This window comes from Thunnus thynnus, chromosome 10 (assembly GCF_963924715.1).
Source record: "Thunnus thynnus chromosome 10, fThuThy2.1, whole genome shotgun sequence".
NCBI lineage: Eukaryota > Metazoa > Chordata > Actinopteri > Scombriformes > Scombridae > Thunnus > Thunnus thynnus.
Genome location: NC_089526.1, coordinates 6,798,752 through 6,819,916, shown reverse-complemented (window position 1 = coordinate 6,819,916; position 21,165 = coordinate 6,798,752). Strand labels below are relative to the sequence as shown.

Below are 21,165 nucleotides of genomic sequence, written 5' to 3'. Positions count from 1 at the left end.
CATGCAGCAGCTCAGATGCGGAGAAGAAGAAGAAGAAGAAGAAGGGGGGGGAAGAAAAAAAAATGCTTACCACACCAAAAATCTCTGTTGTACCTCAGAAGCATCTTGCTGAATTAGAAAGGAGGGCTGAGGATAATAAACAGATCCCCTGCTTTACTTACAGCTTTGTTAACTCTAAACCCACAGTGAGGACAAACCTCCAGAGTGAAAGGCCACTTCTTCAAACCTCTCTCTTTTTTTTTTTAAGTATACTTCCTCAGTTTAATACTGACTGCTGTTTAGACTGATTGAGCCCAGCATGCTAGGCTGCTTTCCTGTGGGAATAAAAATGTGTTATTCCCTTCGACTTGGAAAGCACGCATCCACCTACTCAACCATTTCCCTTGTTTGCTAGATAAACCGTCCGGTCAGTAATTGCAGTTTTCATTGTACAGATGAACAATAAAAGGCTTGATTAAAAAACAAACCATGTCATTTGAGACAATAAAGACAAGAGAACAGAGGAAGGAGGTGTCACCTCAGCTGTTGAGCTGCGCAGTAATTGGTCTTGGGGCTCTTTCACGGTCCGGGGGAAAGAAGATTGCTTCATTAAAGTTCCTCTTCCTGATAACCGCAGCAGCCACACCGATGGAAAAGAAGATCTTAACTGAATGACGGTGCCATTAGGGGGGGGAAGGAAAAAAAAAAAAGTGCCCATGGGGAATGAACCGGAATGGCAAATAATGCAGATAATGGCTTTATTTGGCAACGGCGGTATTCGCAGGCTTTAAAACATACTGATTCACATTCAATTACTGGTTTACTTTCCTGTTTTATTAATCAGGCCCTCGGTGCAGTTTTTTTGGCTCAGACGGCTATTTACCTGCTACCGTAAACAGCTGGCAGTGTGAAAGGCTGCTTTTTTTTACGAGCACGCTGCTTTTTTGTGCTCGGCGGTATCGGTTAAGTGTTTTCCGCCGTGCACAGCAGCGTGTTTGATGAATATGATAGCGTGTTTTGTTTGGTTTTCTGACCTTTTTTTTTATGTTATATTCAAGTGAAATTCCACCTCTCTGATCTTTTTTAAATGTAACCTAATCTTTTTGATTATCAAACACCTCGCCACCCCCTCCTCCCCCCCACCTTCAGACTTGCAAGGTGCTAGTTTCTCCTTTCATAGATCACGCCAGCTGTGGTCAGCTTGAGGTTTTCACATCACTTCTGCAGCACACACCGTCCATCCATGAGCTCAGTATGTTTTTATAATATGACTGAATACACTTCTAACAATCGGAGACATTCATTACAGCCATCTTTTGAAGATAGATCGTCAGTGGAACTAAACTCACCCAAACATCCTTGTGTTTTTGTGAAATCATTATCTGTATCGGATGTGAGAGGTGGAAAAAAACATTTTTTCTTTTTTAAAAGGGTGTGAAAGTTTCTGGATAGTTTTCTGAGAAAAGAGGTGGAAGAACAAAAAAAATTTTACAGCATTTTTACTGTGCGGTTGCCTTTTTTTTTTTTTTTATAAGGGCAGAAATTTCACAACACAAGGAGAACTTCTTACATGAGTTATAAGGCCAGCTTTTATATAACTTACATCATAACAAGTAGCGATTAGAAATGAACATTCCTGAATATTTTGTAATGATGACGATAAAGGCTTCTATGAATGTGTCAGTGTTTAGGACGGTCCGGTTAGTACTGGTCTTTGAAGCCTCACCAGCAGCGTACTCTGTGGAGCCGTTTCATCCACGGTGGACAGGCGACTGTGTGTCGTGTGTCTAAAATGATCTTTTTCTATAAAGACTCTGTTGCTCAAACACAGTCATTTTAAGCACACAAGACTGTTTTGTTCTCGCTCTCTTTTTTCCCTGAAAACTGCGGTTTTTTCGACTCTTGCATTCCTTTTAATAGTGGTTGCTCACAGTGTTTTTTAAGTTTTGTCTGTTGTGTTATTACTCCGGAGTATCCTGAAATGAAACGTTCTGTGTATCTAAGAAATAGTTTAACGTTTTAACAAAGAAACTGATAAAAAAAAGTGTTTACTCTCTCCTGTGTAAATATGATGAGGATAAATTATTTCGCCCTACAGTGACACCGCTTCCCCCTTTTTCGTCGTCGTCTGACTGACTGAGCGAGCGAGCGAGTGAGTGAGCGGCACAGACCTATCTCACGACTCCATCTCTTTCATCAACTTAACCTGAGCCTTGATGTCTGTGGGAATTGGCTCTGGGTGGCAATAACTGCAAGATAGGTTAGCTGATTTTTTTGCAGAGATTAGCCCTTGGCTCTCATGCCGCAAGATAAAGGTTATCTTTTGGCATTGGCACCAATCTGCAGATCACCCCTCCCGCCCACCATGTCTATGAAATAAGGCAAGGTGGATGATTAAATGTGCAAAAAGGCCCTGGTCTCACATACTCTGCACTGTATCGTGGGAATGAAAGGTCATTCGATTTATATGGAAATTATTACTGCTGTCTGTGATTATGGGGCACAGCTTGGATAGTTTTTTAAGGAACGGAGGGAGGACGAAAGGTAAAAATGACGAAGTAGGCCTGTGGTACAGTGTTCCCTTTATATTCCACCAAGAAACTGTTTTCATAATCCTCGTATTCTGACGGAGAAACTGTCTCAGAGGAGTCTCCAGGGCTCTTTTTTTTATTTTATTTTTTTTATGAAAGTGTCCAGTCTTTCTCAGCCTTGTCTGCTATGATGAGCCTTTTGTCGGAGCGAAGCGGCGAACAAGGTCCGTGTGAGATGAAATTACGTGCTCCTTCACAGGCACTACTTTTTTACGACCGAACCGTGCTGAAGGATCGCTGTCGATGCCACATTTTTAGTATAAAGCTTGAACTGTTGTGTCTATTAAAAAAAGAAAAAAAAGATTTAAGGAAGAAAGAGAGCAGTGTGAATCTGTGGTTAAACACTATTTTAGTGCTGTGTGTGGCGGAGGAAGCAGCCCAGCTGTCAAAGTGGGTTCCTACATGAGCGTAATCTCGGAGGACAGGGCAGTGGCAGGATTCTCACAGACACCCGCACACTAATGTATCCCAGACCCTTGAAACAAATGACCCAAATATTCACTGAATCAAGGCATTTGGCTGACAGTGCACTGCAGATGTAGTGTTACTTACACAGGGGTTATTATTGCAGCCTGCAACAAAGCCCATAAGCAGCACCGTTACACTGGTTAACGTCATGTTATTTGTGTGCAGAGCAGATCCGTCTGCTCGGAGAGAAGATTGTTTTTTTTTTTCCCCCCGGAGAGAGAAAGAAAGACAGAAGTGACACGTAATATTTATCTGACTCTCTGATTCAGAGCTGAGTGTTAGATTTTTTTGTTTTTGTTTGTTCTTCTTAACGCTGCAAATTACTTCACATTCGATTTTTGTTAAGCAGTCATGCCTGAAAAGACAGAGCCTTGTCGTATGAGGACATAAGTAGGGCTGCGACTAACGGTTGTTTTCATTATCATTTCATATTCATATTAGTTGTTTGGTCAATAAAATGGTGAAAAATGCAGATCACTGTTTCACAAAGCTTAAGATGAAAGTCAAAATGTCTTGTTTTGTCCCAGCAAAGAGTCCACAACCCAAAGATATTCAGTTTACCATCAAAGAAACCAAACAATATTCACATTTAAGAAGCTGGAACAAGAGAAACTTAGCTATTTTACTTGAAAATGACTTTGTTGATCGACCAATTGATGCAGCTCTAAAAGTAAGGTTTGAAGTTGCACTTGCAGAATTGAAATTTATAGAATGACAGGATTAAGGTTTAAGATTATTTTCATCATCAATTAACCTGCTGATACCAAAGTGAAGTCTTCACATAGCTCGTTTTATCTGAGTAACAGTCCAAAACCCAAAGATATTGTAGGTAGGTTATTTTCTTGATTAATCGATTAGTTGTTTGGTCTAAAAAATGTCAGAAAATGGTGAAAAATTCAAAATCACTTTCCCAAAACCCAAGATGACGTCCTGAAAAGTCTTCTTTTGTCCCAACCAGCAGTCCACAACCCAAACATATTCAGTTTACTATCATAGAAGACTAATAACTCACATCTGAGGAGCTGGAATCAGAGACTCAGTGACTCCAAATGATTAATTGACAAATGGTGGCAGCTCTATAAATGACATAAAAGCAGAAAATCCTCACATTTAACCAGCAGATGTTTGGTATTTTTGCTTGAAGAATCCCTACAACAATTAATGTAATATTAATATAGTTGCTGATTCATCTTCTTTGGATAGACTGATGGTTTAATCGACTAATCGTCATAGCGATAGTCTGGATGAGCCACTAACGACTGTGAATTGAATAGTCAGCTGCGGAGCATAACATTCAGCACAGCCATTAACCCGGGTCAAGGAATCATAAGCCACTTAACTGCTGACATTAACGGCGCATTAATTAACGCATGGTGAATCGGATCTCCACGCAAAGATGAGCTGATGATACAAAAACCGCCGACCGACGCGCTTCGGCTGGAGCTCGTCACGACCCCCCGCCGCACCGCACCGCCGCTCACCTCTCCCAAAAAAAAACTAATGGCGGGTGTGAGAGACTGTCAGATCCTGAATGAGCTGGCTCACAACCAGCTGCAACAAAGCACCACATGAACGCCCCGAGCCGGCGGGGGGGGTGGGGGTGTGGGGAGGAGGAGGAGGAGGAGGTCTCCAAGCAACAGCCAGCGGTGGCATGCACATTCAGCTATTGACTTAGCCTTTATCCACAGTCCTTGTGCGGTTGTCAGATCCCCCTACAGCAATCTCGCCGCCGAGCGAGGACCTCTGCCATGCCCGCTCATCTCTATCTTTCCATCATGTCGAAGTTATTATCGCCACTACAGACTCATCAGCCTCAAAAGGAAGTGAGCATCTGCTTCTATCGGGGATGTTTGGAAATGGAATAGCCAGCTCTCTCTCTCTCTCTCTCTCTCTCTCTCTCTTTCTTTCACCGTGGTGTCAGTGAAGCTTTTGTTAAAAGTGTAGCGTTAATGAAAGTGTTACCTTGAGGTGTGTGTGTGTGTGTGTGTGTGTGTGTAGCTCAGAAATGTGAGCGTAAGTTTCACAGAGGGAAGATTGCCCGCAGCGAGGGAAAATAAGCCGAGTAGAAAGGTTAGAAGAAATATAGAGAGTAATGTTTGGAGAGCATCTGAAAGAATCTGAAGTATCTATCTGTTGATCAAGTGATTGTGTGGTCTATAAAATATCAGAAAACAATGAAAAATTACAAGCTGACATCTTCAAATGTCTACTTTTGTCTGATCATACAGTCCAAAATCCCAAAATATTCAATTCACATTAACGTAAGACCAGAAAAAAGCTCTGAATTCTCACACTTGACAGCAAATGTTTGGCATTTTTTTGCTTAAACAGTCATTTCAAAGATTAATCGATTCTCAAAATAGTCGCAGATCAACTAATTGATTCATTGCTGCGGCTCTAAATGTATCAGTCAGGTCCAAACTGCTTATTTAAAAGCCAAACAGGACTTCAAAAGCCACAAAGACTCTCCAGTAAAGCAGCCCTCTCAGAGGAAATTGGTTAATCAACTGTTGGAGTCTCGGTGGACTAAGGAATCTTAATAAATCTCTTTTTTTATGGTCTTCTGCATGCAGAATATGTTATTAGTGTTACATGAAGAATGGTCATGTTAATGCATCAATGCTTTGATGTAGAGCTGCAGCAATTAGTTGAATAATCACAATACTTCCTGACTTCACTACTCTGTCTGCTGCTCTCAGCCCCGAGCCCGCAGGTTTATACTGGAAACATAGTCCTGGATATATATTTACATTTTTTTTTTAGAAAGTCTAAGTGATTTCCTACAACAGATGGCACATTAGCAAATGTTACTCAAAAGGGAGTAAATAGTGCATTTTTTTTTTTTCAGCTACAGAATCGGTTCTCCGGAGCGTATTCTCAACAGCAGGATGGTGTATGTGGGATCGACTCCAAATAAAGTACACTGTCCATGTTCATCATAATGAAGGAAACACCCTGAGCGACTCTGCTGCTCACTGAAGTGTGTTTTTTAATAGTTTTTGGACTACATGGCACAGAGAGGAATAACATATATCACTCATCAGCAGGATCAATTCAGTGTTTGATCTGTTCATGGGATTTGTTGACAATAAAGAAAAATGTAGAATATCCTTTTAACAAGCACCAGATCACATCTGCAGAGACAAAAAAAAAACACACAAGTGAAGAAACGATTGGACAGCTTTGTACATTAAGTCTAACTAATCAAACAACTCCCGTGACTTCATCAGCAGAGAATGTCTGAAGTTCGGGACAGACCTTCGAGTAGGTCGTTTATCGGACGGAGCTTTAGTCTGACCTGTTATCTGATGTCAAAACTCAACCCAATTTTAGTCAAGGTTTGATGAAAAATATTCCTCACAGAAAGAATGTAGAGACAGCTGAAATAAGCAGCAGTCCATACTGTGGTTTGCCCTCAGTTTATATTGTTATGACAGGCTTTTCCAGCACAAGTAACTGCTGGCTATCAGATGTCAACATCTGTCTCTGTCTGCCTATAAATCCTTGTGTTTTGAGGTCATTTCCTGTAGTTGTCTCAGATATTGCTTTTTTGTCCGAACCCGAAATGCAACACAGTTTGTTTGGAATAGAAACAAAACCTGCGCGTTGGTGTTATTTGATGTGATTTCTAGTCATACGCGGCTATCGTTGCGTCTCACCCGCCAAAACAAACAGACACTCGTGTTGTCGGTATTCTGTAATTTAACAAAAGCTCCCTAATGTGTTTAATGTCAACATGCTTTTTAACACCTTGTCTGGCAGTTGTGTCCTTTTATACATCAAGCACTGGAAGTTTTTTTTATATAGATTTACTGGACAAACAAACGGACAGTATGCAACATCCAGCACAGTCCCTCTTCATACTTTGCTTTTGTTATTTGCTTTTTTTTTTCTCTCTCTCTTAACAAAAATATCCGAGATTTTCTTTGTGCCTGAAACAACAGATTGGCAAATTTCTTATCGACAGCGTGTTCCCCAGAGAAGAAGTCATCATAATTGGCTAATTAAAGAAGGCTTTAAAGAGGGCCAGTGTGAAAAGAGTGGCAAAGTAGATTAGTGGAAATTTGCATGTGTTGACACCGAAAGAGGAAGGAAATGTCTTAACGTCTAATTTCTATTTATGGAGAATGATCTATTGTCAAGGGCATGCCTGGAGCCAGATGCTGCTTTTTTTTTTTTTTGCTGTTTGAGGTTGTTACACAGTCACTTTCAGGAAAATCTCTGTCTCAGATTATTGGTTTATGTCTAAATAAAAGCGATATCACAGCCTTGAGGAAAGAAAGCATGCGTCGAGCGGTTTGTAAGCACATCTGCCAGCAGCTGAGGGTTGGCGTCGAACACCGTCCCTGGTAATTACATGAAATCAGAGGGATTGTTCATTGTCCCCGGGCTTTGTGATCTGGACCTTGTACCGGTCTCTTCCTGGTGCGGCGCCAGCTCAGGGTCTTACCACAAACAACAGTGAGGGGGGGGAGGGGAGGGAGCCCCTTAATATGGAAATGACATTAATTACTGGCCTATACAACAGATGTGACCTTCAGCCTCCACTCAGCATAAATACTCATCTCATGATAGAGACTGGCTCCAGTATGAAGTCATTTTGGAGCGGCTTTATACAGTAGCTCTTCTCTTCATCGTGTAAAAAGGATTTCTTTCAGTCGTCGGGTTTCACTTAACGTTCGTTTACATGCTTCCACAGGTTCACCGGTGTGTCAGTTTGTCAGCAACTCCCAGTAGCATGTAATCTAATCTTCTAAAAAATCTCAATTTTAAAGATAATCTAAAGTCTTACAAAAATAGCACAGCCTCTTAAAAAAAAAAAAAAAAAACTGGCTGCAGCAAACCCTAAATCTCCATCATTAACTTGTCAGAAGCTTGCATTTACTGCCTCAGCTGCTCTCTCTCTCTCTCTCTCTCTCTTTCTCTCTCTCTCTCTCTCCCCCCTCCAAATCTCCGTCAGCCCCGCTGGCAGTCTGAACACCAGGCTGTCGATTCCAACGCACCGCGCTGATTAACATATTAACACATCTTTTTGTTTCAATTTTCCAGCGCCGGCCCCAAGGGAGACAACATCTATGAGTGGAGGTCGACCATCCTGGGACCGCCGGGCTCCGTGTACGAGGGAGGCGTCTTCTTCCTGGACATCGCCTTCACGCCAGACTACCCCTTCAAACCCCCCAAGGTCAGCAGCCAGCAGACGTTACTGTGGAAATATTTGGATGTTTTGAGTAGCCGGATAAGTGTAGACTTCCCACACAGGGGTTTTTGGAAAGTCTGGAAAAGTGTGGAGAATATGTCTGGGTGATTTCTCGATCTGGAAAAGTTAAGAGATCAAGTACACGTGGAATAAAATTGGCCTGTAGTGATATACACACACACACACACAGTATGACCACATACTTTTTTTTTTTTCACCATAGACACACAGACACTTCATATTTTATATTTTTTTGTGCAGAATAATTTGCAGTTACATACGGTCATGTGGACTGTCATTACTTCAGAGCTGTCAGGAAGTCTTCATTTTTAACGCTGCGCAGAGACAAATCTCAGAAGTCTGGAGCGTCTGGTGGCAGGAAAGTTAATCATGTTGCTTCTTTGTACTTTATGTACATAAAATACATTTAAAAAATCCTAAAAAATAATAAAACCTAAGATTAATTTGAAATAAACCTGCAATAACTGATTATTTTGGTCGTTTGTGGGCAGCAGGAATGAGCCGTAAACACAAACACTGACCTAGAATCACCTTTTAACTCGGTTTGGAGAACATTTTAGCAAACATTCACCTCTTATGTACACATCCAGCTGATGAGGAGAAACATTAGCGTTCATTCGGAGTCACGTTTCTGGCCACTTCATGAATTTTCTGCCCAATATTCACTCTCCCCTTTTAGCTCCTGAGGAAAGATAATCTGGCTCTGATTTTTCACTGAAAACATCTTCCCGATGCTGATGAGAGTAAACCAGAACAGTAAGGCTGTGAGCCAGAAAACAAAGAGCTGAAAGATGCTCAAATGCTTCATGAGCTGAGAGGAACTACAGGAAGAAGATAGCAGACTTTCATGACTTTACATTATATGTGGGGTATGATTTTTCTCATAGCTCGGTTGTTGTATGTGTGTGATGGGTTAAGTTCCAGCTCACAGCAACCAAGTCATAACACAGCCCCCCCCCCCTGCAAAAAAACCCCCAAAAAACAAACCTTCACTGTATTTATTTGGCTACTTACTTAATATTAAAATGCAGACAGGCCTCTCAGCAACACTCATGTAGTGTCTTTGCAGATTTCATGTACTGCTGAACGCTGGTGATGACAGGCTGGTTACCTCGCGTACTGATGACCTACTTTAGGTTGTTGGGGTAGTGGTGGGGGGGTGGGTGGGAGGATGGGGGGGGGGGGAGTGATGAGAAAAAAATGCAGAGCAGACAGATTTGCGCCAAGTTCAGTGTAATTACCATAAAAAATAGCCAGTCAAGTTATGTCATTATTATTCCGCTCTTTTTTTTGCCAGGTCATATTGTTTCCTCGCGGCCATGTTGCAAATATTCCATGGTGATGTACCGGTCTGGCTGTCCGTGGGGGGGGGGTTGGGGAATCTCCACAGCGCGTAATGTGGGGAAAAATGAAACACCGGTGGAAGGAAATCATGATATCGAGCCAGCGAAGCACAATACATCACACCGGTGTTACTGCAGCCTTTTTGAGACAGCTTCTTTTACAACCTTTTTTTTTTTTCATTGTTATTTTAGCTCAAATTAGTCAAATCCTGACCTGTTCAGCGCTCGAGCTTCTGAAGGACTGCTTTTCTTGTTTTATGTAGTGTTGTCTGCAGAGTACTTTTTAAGGATGTCGAGTGGATGTCATTACCGAACTCGCAGACTGTCAGGGCCAATCTCCCTTTAGTTTGCAGTGCACCCGATTACCCTCTCACTTGGCCTTCATTTTCTCTCTCTCTCTCTCTCTCTCTCTCTCTCTCTCTCTCTCTCTCTGTTATGCACACCCCTGCCCATGCTTGTTCGCTCTCTCTCTTCTCTTCCCTCCTTCTCGTTCTTTGTGCCTGTGTAACTACCAGCTCTGTGTTTGACAGCAGACTCAAACAAATCCACAGGCTCCGGCCCAGCTTTCTGTAGCCAGAGGGGCTTGAGTGTTTCCGCCCCCTTCAATACCTCCTACCCCTCCGACACACTGTGATCTGCAGCCAAACCCCCCCACACACACACCCCCACACACACACACATCCCCTTTTGCTCACACACACACACACACACACACATTCACCAGCCCTTTAGCCCATAGCTGCCATACACTCCCTCACTATAGAAATGCTCCAGTGAAGCTCAGTAGCTGAATGCACTCTGGGAATTTTGGATCCAGAACCCCATCTCACTTTTAAAATCTAGAAAAGGGGGGAAACAAGAGCCCTCTCTCTCTCTCTCTCGCTTGATCTGACAAGTTCGCCAGGTGGATGCGTTTCATGCTCCTGAGCGGCGTCCAGGAGAAGGAGCACTACTGTGTATGCAGAGGAAAGGGGGGGTTGAGGATGGAGGTGGAGGTGGAGGTGGAGGTGGAGGGGGCTGGTTATTTATAACGTCCTGCCCCTGTGTGATTTTTTTTTTTTGGGAATGCCAAGGCTCATTAGGAGGTTTCCTCTGGAGGGGTCAGGGTCAGGAGGGCCAGATGTTGGGTGATTGGAGCAGCAGGGCAAACAGCGGTGTCAAGTGTCAGAACCGAACAGATGTCCAGCTCCAATCCAAGCTGAGACGGCCGACGTAAACAGCCCGGTAGGATGTTGTTTGCTTGTAGAAGGTATCTGAGGGAGAGCACAGTTTCAGCACAAAGCCAGGTAACGTGACAGACTACATGTCTGAGAGAGAGAGAGAGAGAGGCTGTTTACGGCGACAAGTAAAGGAATTAATTTACACTCAAGTGTTTGGTAAATGAATCCAATATTCAGGGGTGATAACAAAACTGTTGTTGCTTTGTGCTGCTTTTGATTTTACACCATGCTGCCCTCTGTTGGTCAGTCTGATTCACTAACATATCATGAGAAGAGGTGTTGCACTGTGACAAGATGGAGTAAAAAGCTGTTTTCAATCCATCAGGAAACCCAGAAACCAAAACCTAAATAACACATGGTTGACTGACTGCAATAAAATACCGTCCTCCTAGAGATACTGTATACTTGTGGCTACACGCACATCCTGCAGCAGTGACAAATGGTGTTAAATGGACCTCAGTGGAGGAATGAAGCAGACCCATTATACCGGCACTGATGCTGACACATCAGTGTTAATGTGAATGAAGGAGAAGCCGACCTCCATGTCTCACCTAGGATTACTTACAGATATAACAAGCGTCTCACCCCGGCAGTCTAAACAGCAAATTAAAAACTCATCTCATCTTTGAGACGCGCTTAATGCTGCTCTCTCCTCCCTGAGTCACAATTATCTTGACTTGTTTTGTTTGTCTCATCTATCGTTAACATTTTTAACAGATCACTTTTTTTTTGCTTTTTTCCTCACAGCTCTTGTGTTTTTTTGTTGTCGGTACATGATGCGGCGTGTTGCGTCTCATCAATACACCAGCAGCTCTGACTGTTACATCATTACAAATGGCTCGCAGTTATGGGATTAATTAAAGTCCGTTTCATTATCGTGTTCATTGTAAGAAAGCCCAGAAAAAGATCATCAGCCAAAAATGCAACTGTAGCTACTCAACAAGCCACTTTTTAAGACATATTACCAGCCAAACAGATGCATGTTATGGTGAAATAATGCTGGTTTCCCTCATGAAGTGGAAAGACAAAACTCTTTCCTGCTGCTTCTACCCTTTACTGAAACTCTGCTGTTAATCTCTATAAACTAGAGCTTAAAATGATCAAGTTAATCTGCAATAATTTTGATCATCAGCTAATTTTTTAAGTATTTATTTAGCAAAAATGCCCCAAATTTATTGATTCCAGTTTCTCAAATTCTCAAAATTTCTTCTATGACTGAATATCTTTGAGTTTAGTATTGTTGGTCAAACAAAGCAAGCGGTTTGAACAGTTGTTAACATTTCACTATTATTTTATATATTATAGGCTAAACAATTCATCTGTTAATTGAGAAAATAACCTGCAGATTAATTGACAATGAAAATAATTGTTAGTTGCTGCCCTGGTATAAACCTCAGAACAGATGTGTTACTGATTTTTTTAAAAAAAACATCCAGTAGCCATCTTTCATCCCAAAAACTATAAAAAGAAATATAAGTATATACTTTAAAGATCTCAACTGCTTAATGGTCGTTGATGGAGGCTGCTGGTATCATTGACATGAAAGATTCTCTGGATAAAATGTTTTAAAGAGAGTAAAAGACATCAGGTGTCAGATTAGAGTTTAATTACCTTTAATTACGTTATATTTGCTAATTATATCTCGTGAATTTGCTTGTTGTAATGGGTTGTAATGGGTAAGAATTAGCTCTGCTTGCACACCAGGAAGATATTACTGGTGTTAAAATACAGTAAATCAAGTCATTACTGTTAAAAGTGTAGCAAAGTATTTCAGTTTTAATTCAGAAACAGAAACCTGGACGATCAAAGACAGACATGATTCTGCATTTAGCAGAAGCTTTGTGTGTCTTTGTGTGTTTTAATATGGCTGCAACTAATAATTGTTTTAATCATTTAATCTGTTCATTATATTCTGGATTAATCTATTAGTTGTTTGGTCCATTAAATGTCAGAAAATGGTGTAAAATGTTGATAACTGTTTCTCAAAGATGCAAACTCAATTGTGTTTCAGTCCACTATGAGCAAAAAGACTAAAGAAACCAATAAATATTCATATTTGAGAAGCTGGAGCCGTAAAATTTAGTCAAACGATAAATCACTTATCAAAATAATAATTCATTTTCTGTCAGCTGATTAATCGAATAATTGTTGCAGCTCTAGTGGATAATCTCCATTAAAAATGAGTCGCTGGCTGCGTAATACAATGGCTTCATTCTTTTCTTTTCAGGGTCATACAGTGTAATACATTGTTTGATTGTAATACACTGAAACAATATATACACTAGAATAGCTGCGTTCCTGAGAGTCCACTCGGGACACAATCACAGCGTCTGTGAAGTTGTTCTCTTATTGAAGGTCAATCAAACAAATATCTGGTACATTTGACGACATCAGGAGCCACGTCCTCGGCTCAAAATGTCACCGGCTGCAGGTCAAATCATTCGACCTTCATCTGCAACAACATCGTGTAGTCATGAGTTTCCTTTTAAAGATGGAAGTGTCCCGCAGCAGCTCGGCCATCGCTAAGTGATTTTTACATCGGTTTTAGTGTCAGTCGCTAAGAGGTAGATGACAAAATTGATACCACTCTTATTTTATGGACAGATATTGATCTTCTCTTCTTCTTCTACATTTCTGTGTCTGCAGGTAACATTTCGTACGAGGATCTATCACTGCAACATCAACAGTCAGGGCGTGATCTGTCTGGACATCCTGAAGGACAACTGGAGTCCCGCCCTCACCATCTCCAAGGTGCTGCTGTCCATCTGCTCCCTGCTCACAGACTGTAACCCAGGTAAGACGTCAGCATCTCCACGTGTGACGTGTTTATGAATGATACTCGGTGCTCCAGCTTAACTGAGACAGGTTGTTCCATGTAACAGACTAATTCTCTCTCTCTCTCTGCTTTGAATGTTTGTTTTTTACGAAAAAGGACCACATTTCACGTTGACATGCAGTCACAATTATGTTTCCAGACTATTAACGGAGTATAAAGTAAGCCACGAGCAATTCAAACCCTCATTGTTTCCCCAAGGCCCGTCTAACACTGACAGATCTTTGGCAGAGTCTGCGGCCTCCAGTTGTAAATAATAAAACCACATTTTCACAGCAGAGAAGAGTAAGTTGAGTGAGCTGCTTACAGAGGAGATCCGCAATGAGTGTTTAATGGAAAAAAGTAAATACCATCACTTAAGGTACTAAAAACAATAACAATAGTGATTTATTTATTTTCTTGGCTGGAGAACAAAATGTCACTCTCTTAAAGCACCGTCTTCTATCATTAAGCAATTGAACGTGTGAGTATGTGGGAGGGGGGATGAGTGCAGGCTGGAAAATGAGCATTAAAAGCAAGAAAAGTCAGGACCCTGCGAGGGAATCATTGGGTTAAAGGTATTGATCAAGAACCCTATCCACCTTTTGAAGACTCGAGATAGCCATTTGTGTGCTGTCTGACTTATTCAGTATGATATATATATATATAAATTACAGGGAATTAAGCTGCGATAAACGTGGTTTCTCCTGAAGGGATTGTCTTTGCTTTTAATGTGATTAACTGGTCATTGATAATAGAGCTGAATACGAGACGGTGTCATCAAGTCTACATAATGAAATGAATGTTACAGTTTGTCCCCGAAGGTAAAAACTCTTCACAGTTTGAAACCTGCAGCTGCTGCATCAGCGAGCAGGATGTCAGTAAACGGCTGAATGACCTGGAATGAAATCAAATCCCATATTATTAATCTTAGGTAGTGGATGATGGAGGATTTTTTAACTGCTATAAAACAGTTTCAGGATATTATTATTGACCACAGGCTTTAAAATGTTGATATAAAGATACGAGCCAATAAAAACCGCAGTGGCTGTGTCCAGAATCACTCCCTATTTACTATATAATATAATATAAGATATACTTTATTGTCCCTTTTAAGGGAATATGATTTAACACATCCTCCCTTGGACAGACTTTTACATAATTTGTGCCTGTGAGGATATAAATGTTTGGGACTGTGCAGTGTCAAACCTTTCACCGGTCTCTGTTCACAGTGTTTATAGTGTTTGTGATTCCTGACCTGCTGAGTGTGAGCGCTTATACTCCATGATTTACACACTCTCTCTCTCTCTCTCTCTCTCCCTCTTTCTGTGCACCTTCCAGCCGACCCTCTGGTGGGAAGCATCGCCACACAGTACCTGACCAACAGAACAGAGCATGACAGAATAGCCAAACAATGGACGAAGAGATACGCCACATAGACTCCCCGCCGCAATCCATCCCCTCCTTTATCTCCCCCGACCCTTCATCGCACCTCTCTCTACCTCTCTCTCTCACCCTTACGGCCGAAATACGCCAGGCACGGACGAGGCGCGACACGTCTGTCACGGCAGGGCGCGTCCATTATAATCATCTGAAGCTGCTACACTGACCGCGGAAGCCGCGAGCACCCACGCGGGCATCGTGCTGCTCATCCATTTTTACGCGGCAGGTCTCTTTTTTTTTTTTTTTTTTTTAAATCTTTTTTTCTGTACGTGCGGCTACACGGCCCTCCAACAGGAAAAAAACTACATATAACTGTAAAAAAATGAGTACAATCTATTTAAATTAAAATAAATACCTCATCGTACCAGAGGCAATGCGACGCAGCAGTGCAACCTTGTGGTTTTTTTTTTTTTCATTGCACATTAAAACAAATCAATCAATGATCCAGTTTAATTAATTCAATACCAGTTAATATAGTCTCCATAACCAACTGCATTATCACTGGGCAAAACTCAACGTCTGGCACGCAACCACACGCTACGAAGACGGAGTCTGTGTAGCAGGTAAAAAAAACAAAAAAAACCAGCTCCGCACCGCCTACGTGATGCGTCGCGTCCGTGCCTGATGTATCTCAGCCGTCAGTCTGTCAAAGCACACTCACTAAGTGCAACGGTATTCCTGCCCTCCTGTCACCCTCCTCCTCCTCCTCCTCCTCCACCTCCACCTCTTCCTCCTCCCCCAACATTTTATCTACCTTTTCTGTGTATAAAAAAAAAAAAAAAAAAAAAAAAAAAAAATTCAAACAAAACAAAAAAAACGTCCTTTTGTTCCTTGTTGACTTGAAAGCTTCTTTTTTATACAAAGAGTAGATTGGGATTTTTATTTTCCAATGTCTGAATGTTGGAAGTATTGTATTGGAAAAAAAAACACAGAATATTATAATTATCATACGCATTGTCCTCCAGCTATACAGTATGTATTCTCATTTTCTTAGTGGCACCTGGAACAAACATGCAGAATATATGCTTTTAGTTTTTTTCCCTTGTTTTTTTTTTTTGTTTTTTGTTTTTATTTTTGTTTTTTTTTTGTATTTGTCATCAGTATATTATCTGCATGGAACAGGAAGCATCAATGGATCCGTCATGCTTTTTAACTTCCTCTGATTTTGTTTGTACTGTATGTATTTTTTCAAAGGCTTTTGAGGCAGACCACAAAAGTATAGGTCTGCCTGTGAAAGAGGCAGGACTTGTATATTTACTGGCTACCCGCCACCTCTGCAATTGCAGAGTGGTTTGTTGTGCACTTGTATTACTGAAGCACCCAATAAAACACACTGTGGTTGGCTTGTGAGAAAAAAAAAAAAAAAAAACTGCTCGGCTCCGTCTGCGCTTTGTGTTCGACAGCTACAGCTTCTACACACTGTACACCTATTCAGGATTCTTCCATTTGCTTTTTCCCAACTCTCATATCAAGACTTATTTTATATCTCTCACACACACACACACACACACCTGATCATAAAACTTTACAGTCGTAAACATCAGCACAAATTAACTGCTGCTCGGAGGTGTGCTGCGTGCGGGGCGTGGCACATTATGGCTCCCGTGTTATCTGGAGGCTTTTATTACCTGTATGGAGGCGCGGTGATGTTTTCATGTTGGGCGTGCTACTTCGTGGGATATCAAGGAACTGATGAGTGGATCTCTGTTGTGGATAAACAAGCTTTCGAGCCAAGAGAGAAAGAAGTGATTGTGTTTTGGCGATAATCCAGATCTCGGTTGTCATCTGTTATGTAAGACTTTATCACAATTCTGTTTACAGGATCAAGAAGTTAACTGTAAACTGTTGGAATTATATTTGCAAACCAGGAAATTAACTAATAACTAATTAAAAAGTGTATTTCAGCACATTTTAAATTAGTATTCACTTTCTTTTTAGCCATGCTACAGCAAGGCTGACATGATGGAAAGGTTGGTCTGAAGGTTGGTCAGTTCGCCACTTTGATCTAGACTGAAATTTCAACCTTTCAAATTTCAAAACAGTCAAAAAAAATTGTTTTTGGCTTTTTCTCCTGAGCCTCCACAAGGTTTTGTGGTTTTGAGGGAAATTTCTCAACAGCTACCGTATTGGATGGATTGCCGTGTAATTTGGTTGAGACATTTATGTTCCCCACAGGATGAATTATAAAAAAACTTTGATCCTCTGACTTTTCATCTCCCGCCACCATGAGGTCAAAATTTCAGTTTGTCTATTATTTATTACCAAATACATGAAAAAATAATAGAATTTCCATCAATGTCTCAGTCTTATTAGATATTTCTTAACAAGTAACATGAGACAAACAAAAAATACGCATAAAAACAGAAGAAAAACTCTTCCCTGAACATACACAGTATAAACCAGCATAGAAATACACATACATGCATGTCTAGACATGTCATATACTAAACAAATACAACTTTTACTTTTTCTGCCATTTCAGACCAAATTTCAACATTTTCTGTCTGCACCTTGTTCTGAATAAATAATATCAAACCATAGCAAGCAGCCAAAGTCTTTGACATAACATATAACAGTTCTTCCAGCGAACAGAAAGGAGTTATTTTTGCTTCTGTCAGACCTGTAAGGTAAACTGTTGCAATCATGAGAAATTCAGCAAAGAATCATTATTTATTAATTGGACAATTGGGAATTAAGGAATACCCACTGACTCAGTATCCACTTTCCAAAATGCAGAGACTTCTTAGCATCCCTAAACCATGTGATGATGTGTCCCAGCACACCCAACTGAAACATAACTCTCTGTGTAGATGCCAACAACTTCATTTGATATGAAATCCTAAAAGGGTAATTCGACTGTCATTGGCGAGATTTCCAGTTACCAGCATGCTGTTATGACACCATCAGGAACATGTTTTATTCATGATTCTGAACTTCCTTCATCAGTGAGAGCTTTCTCACAAAGAAGTGATGGTTACCAATCTGGAGATTTTTAACTAAGGTGTTGCTTTACTTCACTTGTCACTACATCAGCTTGAAAAAGGACATTTTACTGTAAACAAGTTGGAGAATTGCTCTGCTCTAAAGGAATATTTTGCTCTCCTATGAGACTTGTCATCAGAGTTAAGCAAAAAGATGCTCCGAATCTATTTGTGATCCAGTGCAATGTGAATAAAAGTTTTATGATATTGTTTCATAAAAGGTTGGCTTGGATTTAGCCCAAATCGGTGTTGTGGAGTAAAACTTTTTTAAAACTCTCCTGCTGCAATCAAGGATATTTAATATTTCACAAGGGAAGGGAAAAGAGCAGGTGATCAAGACAAGATGAAAGGGTCTAATAAAAAGTTTTTAAAAAGCCTTTGTTGTACCACTCGCTCATACTGAATTTATTGAAAACACACCACGGAAATACGCCATTTTGGCATCACAAATTAGTCGCTATAAAAGAAAGCTTTTAAGTCTTTTCATCTGAACAACAGCTGACTCGGTCCTTTGCTCTGTTTTTATTCATCTTTTTTTTTTTAACAGATGTGGTTTTACAGTTAGGATCCTGGTGTTAATTACACCATAAAATCATCTACTTTAGATTTGAAAGAATGTTCTGATTGGCCAGCGATATGCATAAATAATGAGGTGCCCATTAGTCTGCGAGACAGTAGCCAGAAGGCTGTTTGTCAATGTCTCTTTACTTGTGTTAATGGATGCTGAAATAACAACACCCGATATATTTTTGCCAAAGATTAGAGGAAAGGATTATGTTGATGTGTTGCAGTATTAAACTCATCTGCATTAATTAGCTTTCACTGGATCTTAAAATGATATAAAGTTGTTCTTCCATGACACTTTAAGCTGTGCCTTAGATAAATCTAGTAATTTAATTGCACTTACCATCAGGTTTGTTCCTGTTTGTTGGCTCCTTTGAGGCATCTTGGGCGTAAGGCCGCAACTAATGATTAAACAAAAGATTATTGCAATCATTGATATTTCTCTCGATTAATCATTTAAGTCTGTGAAATATCAAAAAACTGTAAAGTTCTAGTCACAATTTCTCTAAACGACTCCTTAAAATTGCTTGTTTTATCCGAACAAAACCCAAAAACATTCAAATCACTATCAAATGTGACAAAAAAAACAGAAAATTCTCACATTTGAGAAGCTGAAGCAGCAAACATTTGACATTTTTACTTTAGAATAACAGCTGAAACAATTAATCAATTATGAATATAGTGGATGATTGAATTTTTTGTTGATTGTCTCATCCATTAACTGACCAATAGCTTCAACTCTATACTTGGGTTTGAATTTTTACTTATTTTTACTTAGAAGTTGTTTTTTCCCTTTAATCTTAATGGGGAATATATAAAGCAAGACTTAACGGGTTAAAAATGAGCACGTTATTGTCAAAATATTGACACAGCCGTGTTCACAATTTGACAAAATTACCCTATTAACCTTTTACAGTCTTATTCACCAGAGGGTTACAGTACATAATGTACTCCACGGCTCATTTAACCGCTGCAAGGCTCTGTTTTCTGTGTAATTTATTAGTATTTCCTCCAGATGTAGTCCAAATAAGCAGAAATGTCGGTTGCAAATGTCAGATGCAGAAATTACAAACTATCCACAGTATCCACTTGAAACTATGAAAATATGCTCTTAGGCTCCTGCATGCAATAAATATGTTCATCTCACAAAGCCGATAATTATACCATGTTAGTCATGAGTAATTCTTAGATGCATCCACAGACATGTGGTCAGTTTAAGTGGTTTTTCAGTTTCTGTGGCTGATGATGCAGCAGCTTAGTCATAGCTGAAGTTCTATTATATGAAGATCCTTGAATATTGTAAATAACACATTATACTTTTCAAATTATCCTCTTTAAATGATAAAAATTGTCTGGTTATGCATTTATGATCAAAATTTACTAATCACCTCATACATTAAGTTGAGTTTTTATGGTTGTCTGTCAAATGTAGAGCTACAGTCTGTATAATAAAGTGATTATAATATAGATTGTTATTTGTTTGTTGGAATTTTATCAGGTAAGTCTTTGATTTAATATTAGTCAATGTCCCATAAATTTCAAGTTCACAAGTTCATCTCCTTGTTGCATGTTGTGACCACATGTCCTGTCAGACCTGAGAAAGCACTTTGAAACCCAGACGTAATGTTAAGTCAATCAAATTAGATTCATATGGGTTGGTTTCAGTGGTGGAAGAAATATTCAGATCCTTGACTTAAGAAAAAGTTCCAGCACAGGAATGTAAAAATTGTTCACGATTTTTAATGTCTGTCTTAAAACAACAGTCAGGTTCCCAGATGAACACTGAAATAGATTTTTCTTACTGTAATCATTCCTCCTGTTCATACTGAGCATTAGAAGATCCACAGTCCTCCTTCTGTTAGAAATGTATTTAAAAGTTTATCTGAAGCTAATATGAAGCCTCAGTCATCCAAATGAGTCAAATCAAGTAGATATCTTTCAACATTACAGTCCTTTTATTGCCAAAGTTCCTCTTTTTGTTTCTATACTTCCACCGCAGCTCAACAGGGAAACACTGTCTGAGGAAACACAAAGAGGGACTTTGATGCTAAAAAGACTGTAAATGTGGCAGATATCCACTTGATATGACTAACTCAGACTGCTGAAGCTTCATATAAGCTTCAGATAAACTTTTAAATACATTTTTGCACAAAATCACTCGATTTTGGCCTCCATCTCTTACATTGAAAGTACATTTGAAAGAAAAAAAAAGCCAGTATGAACAGGAGGAATGATAACAACGAGGAGAACCTGTTTCAGTGTTGTATGTACGGAAGCCGAGAGTGGCCATGCTTGCAATTTTTTTAAGATGTTCTCTTGAGATCACGAGTTAATTATTTTGTTATCTTGAGAAACCGAGCTTTGTTATCTTTAGATAACGAGATAACCAACCTGTTATCACAAGACCACAAAAGGTTGTTTCCTCTTATTACTTACGATGTTTATCAGACATCAGGAATGCCACGCAAACATGCATAGATGGCATCTCAACAACTGTAGCTACTGATTTATATGATTTAAGCTGAATATGTCTGATCAAGGATTAC

At 40.0% G+C, this 21,165-nt stretch overlaps 1 protein-coding gene across 2 annotated transcripts in view; it reads left to right on the top strand.

Annotated features, from left to right (window-relative positions):
- The window catches only part of LOC137190924 (ubiquitin-conjugating enzyme E2 E2), a 28,890-nt gene extending 12,527 nt beyond the window's left edge, over positions 1-16,363 (top strand). For both annotated transcript variants that reach the window (XM_067600660.1, XM_067600658.1), the window contains exons 4-6: positions 8,088-8,220; positions 13,466-13,613; positions 14,973-16,363. In XM_067600660.1, the coding sequence (XP_067456761.1) occupies positions 8,088-8,220; positions 13,466-13,613; positions 14,973-15,070 (379 nt within the window). In that variant the 3' untranslated portion in view covers positions 15,071-16,363. The remainder of the gene's footprint in view (positions 1-8,087; positions 8,221-13,465; positions 13,614-14,972) is intronic.
- Positions 16,364-21,165: the final 4,802 nt, after the last annotated feature.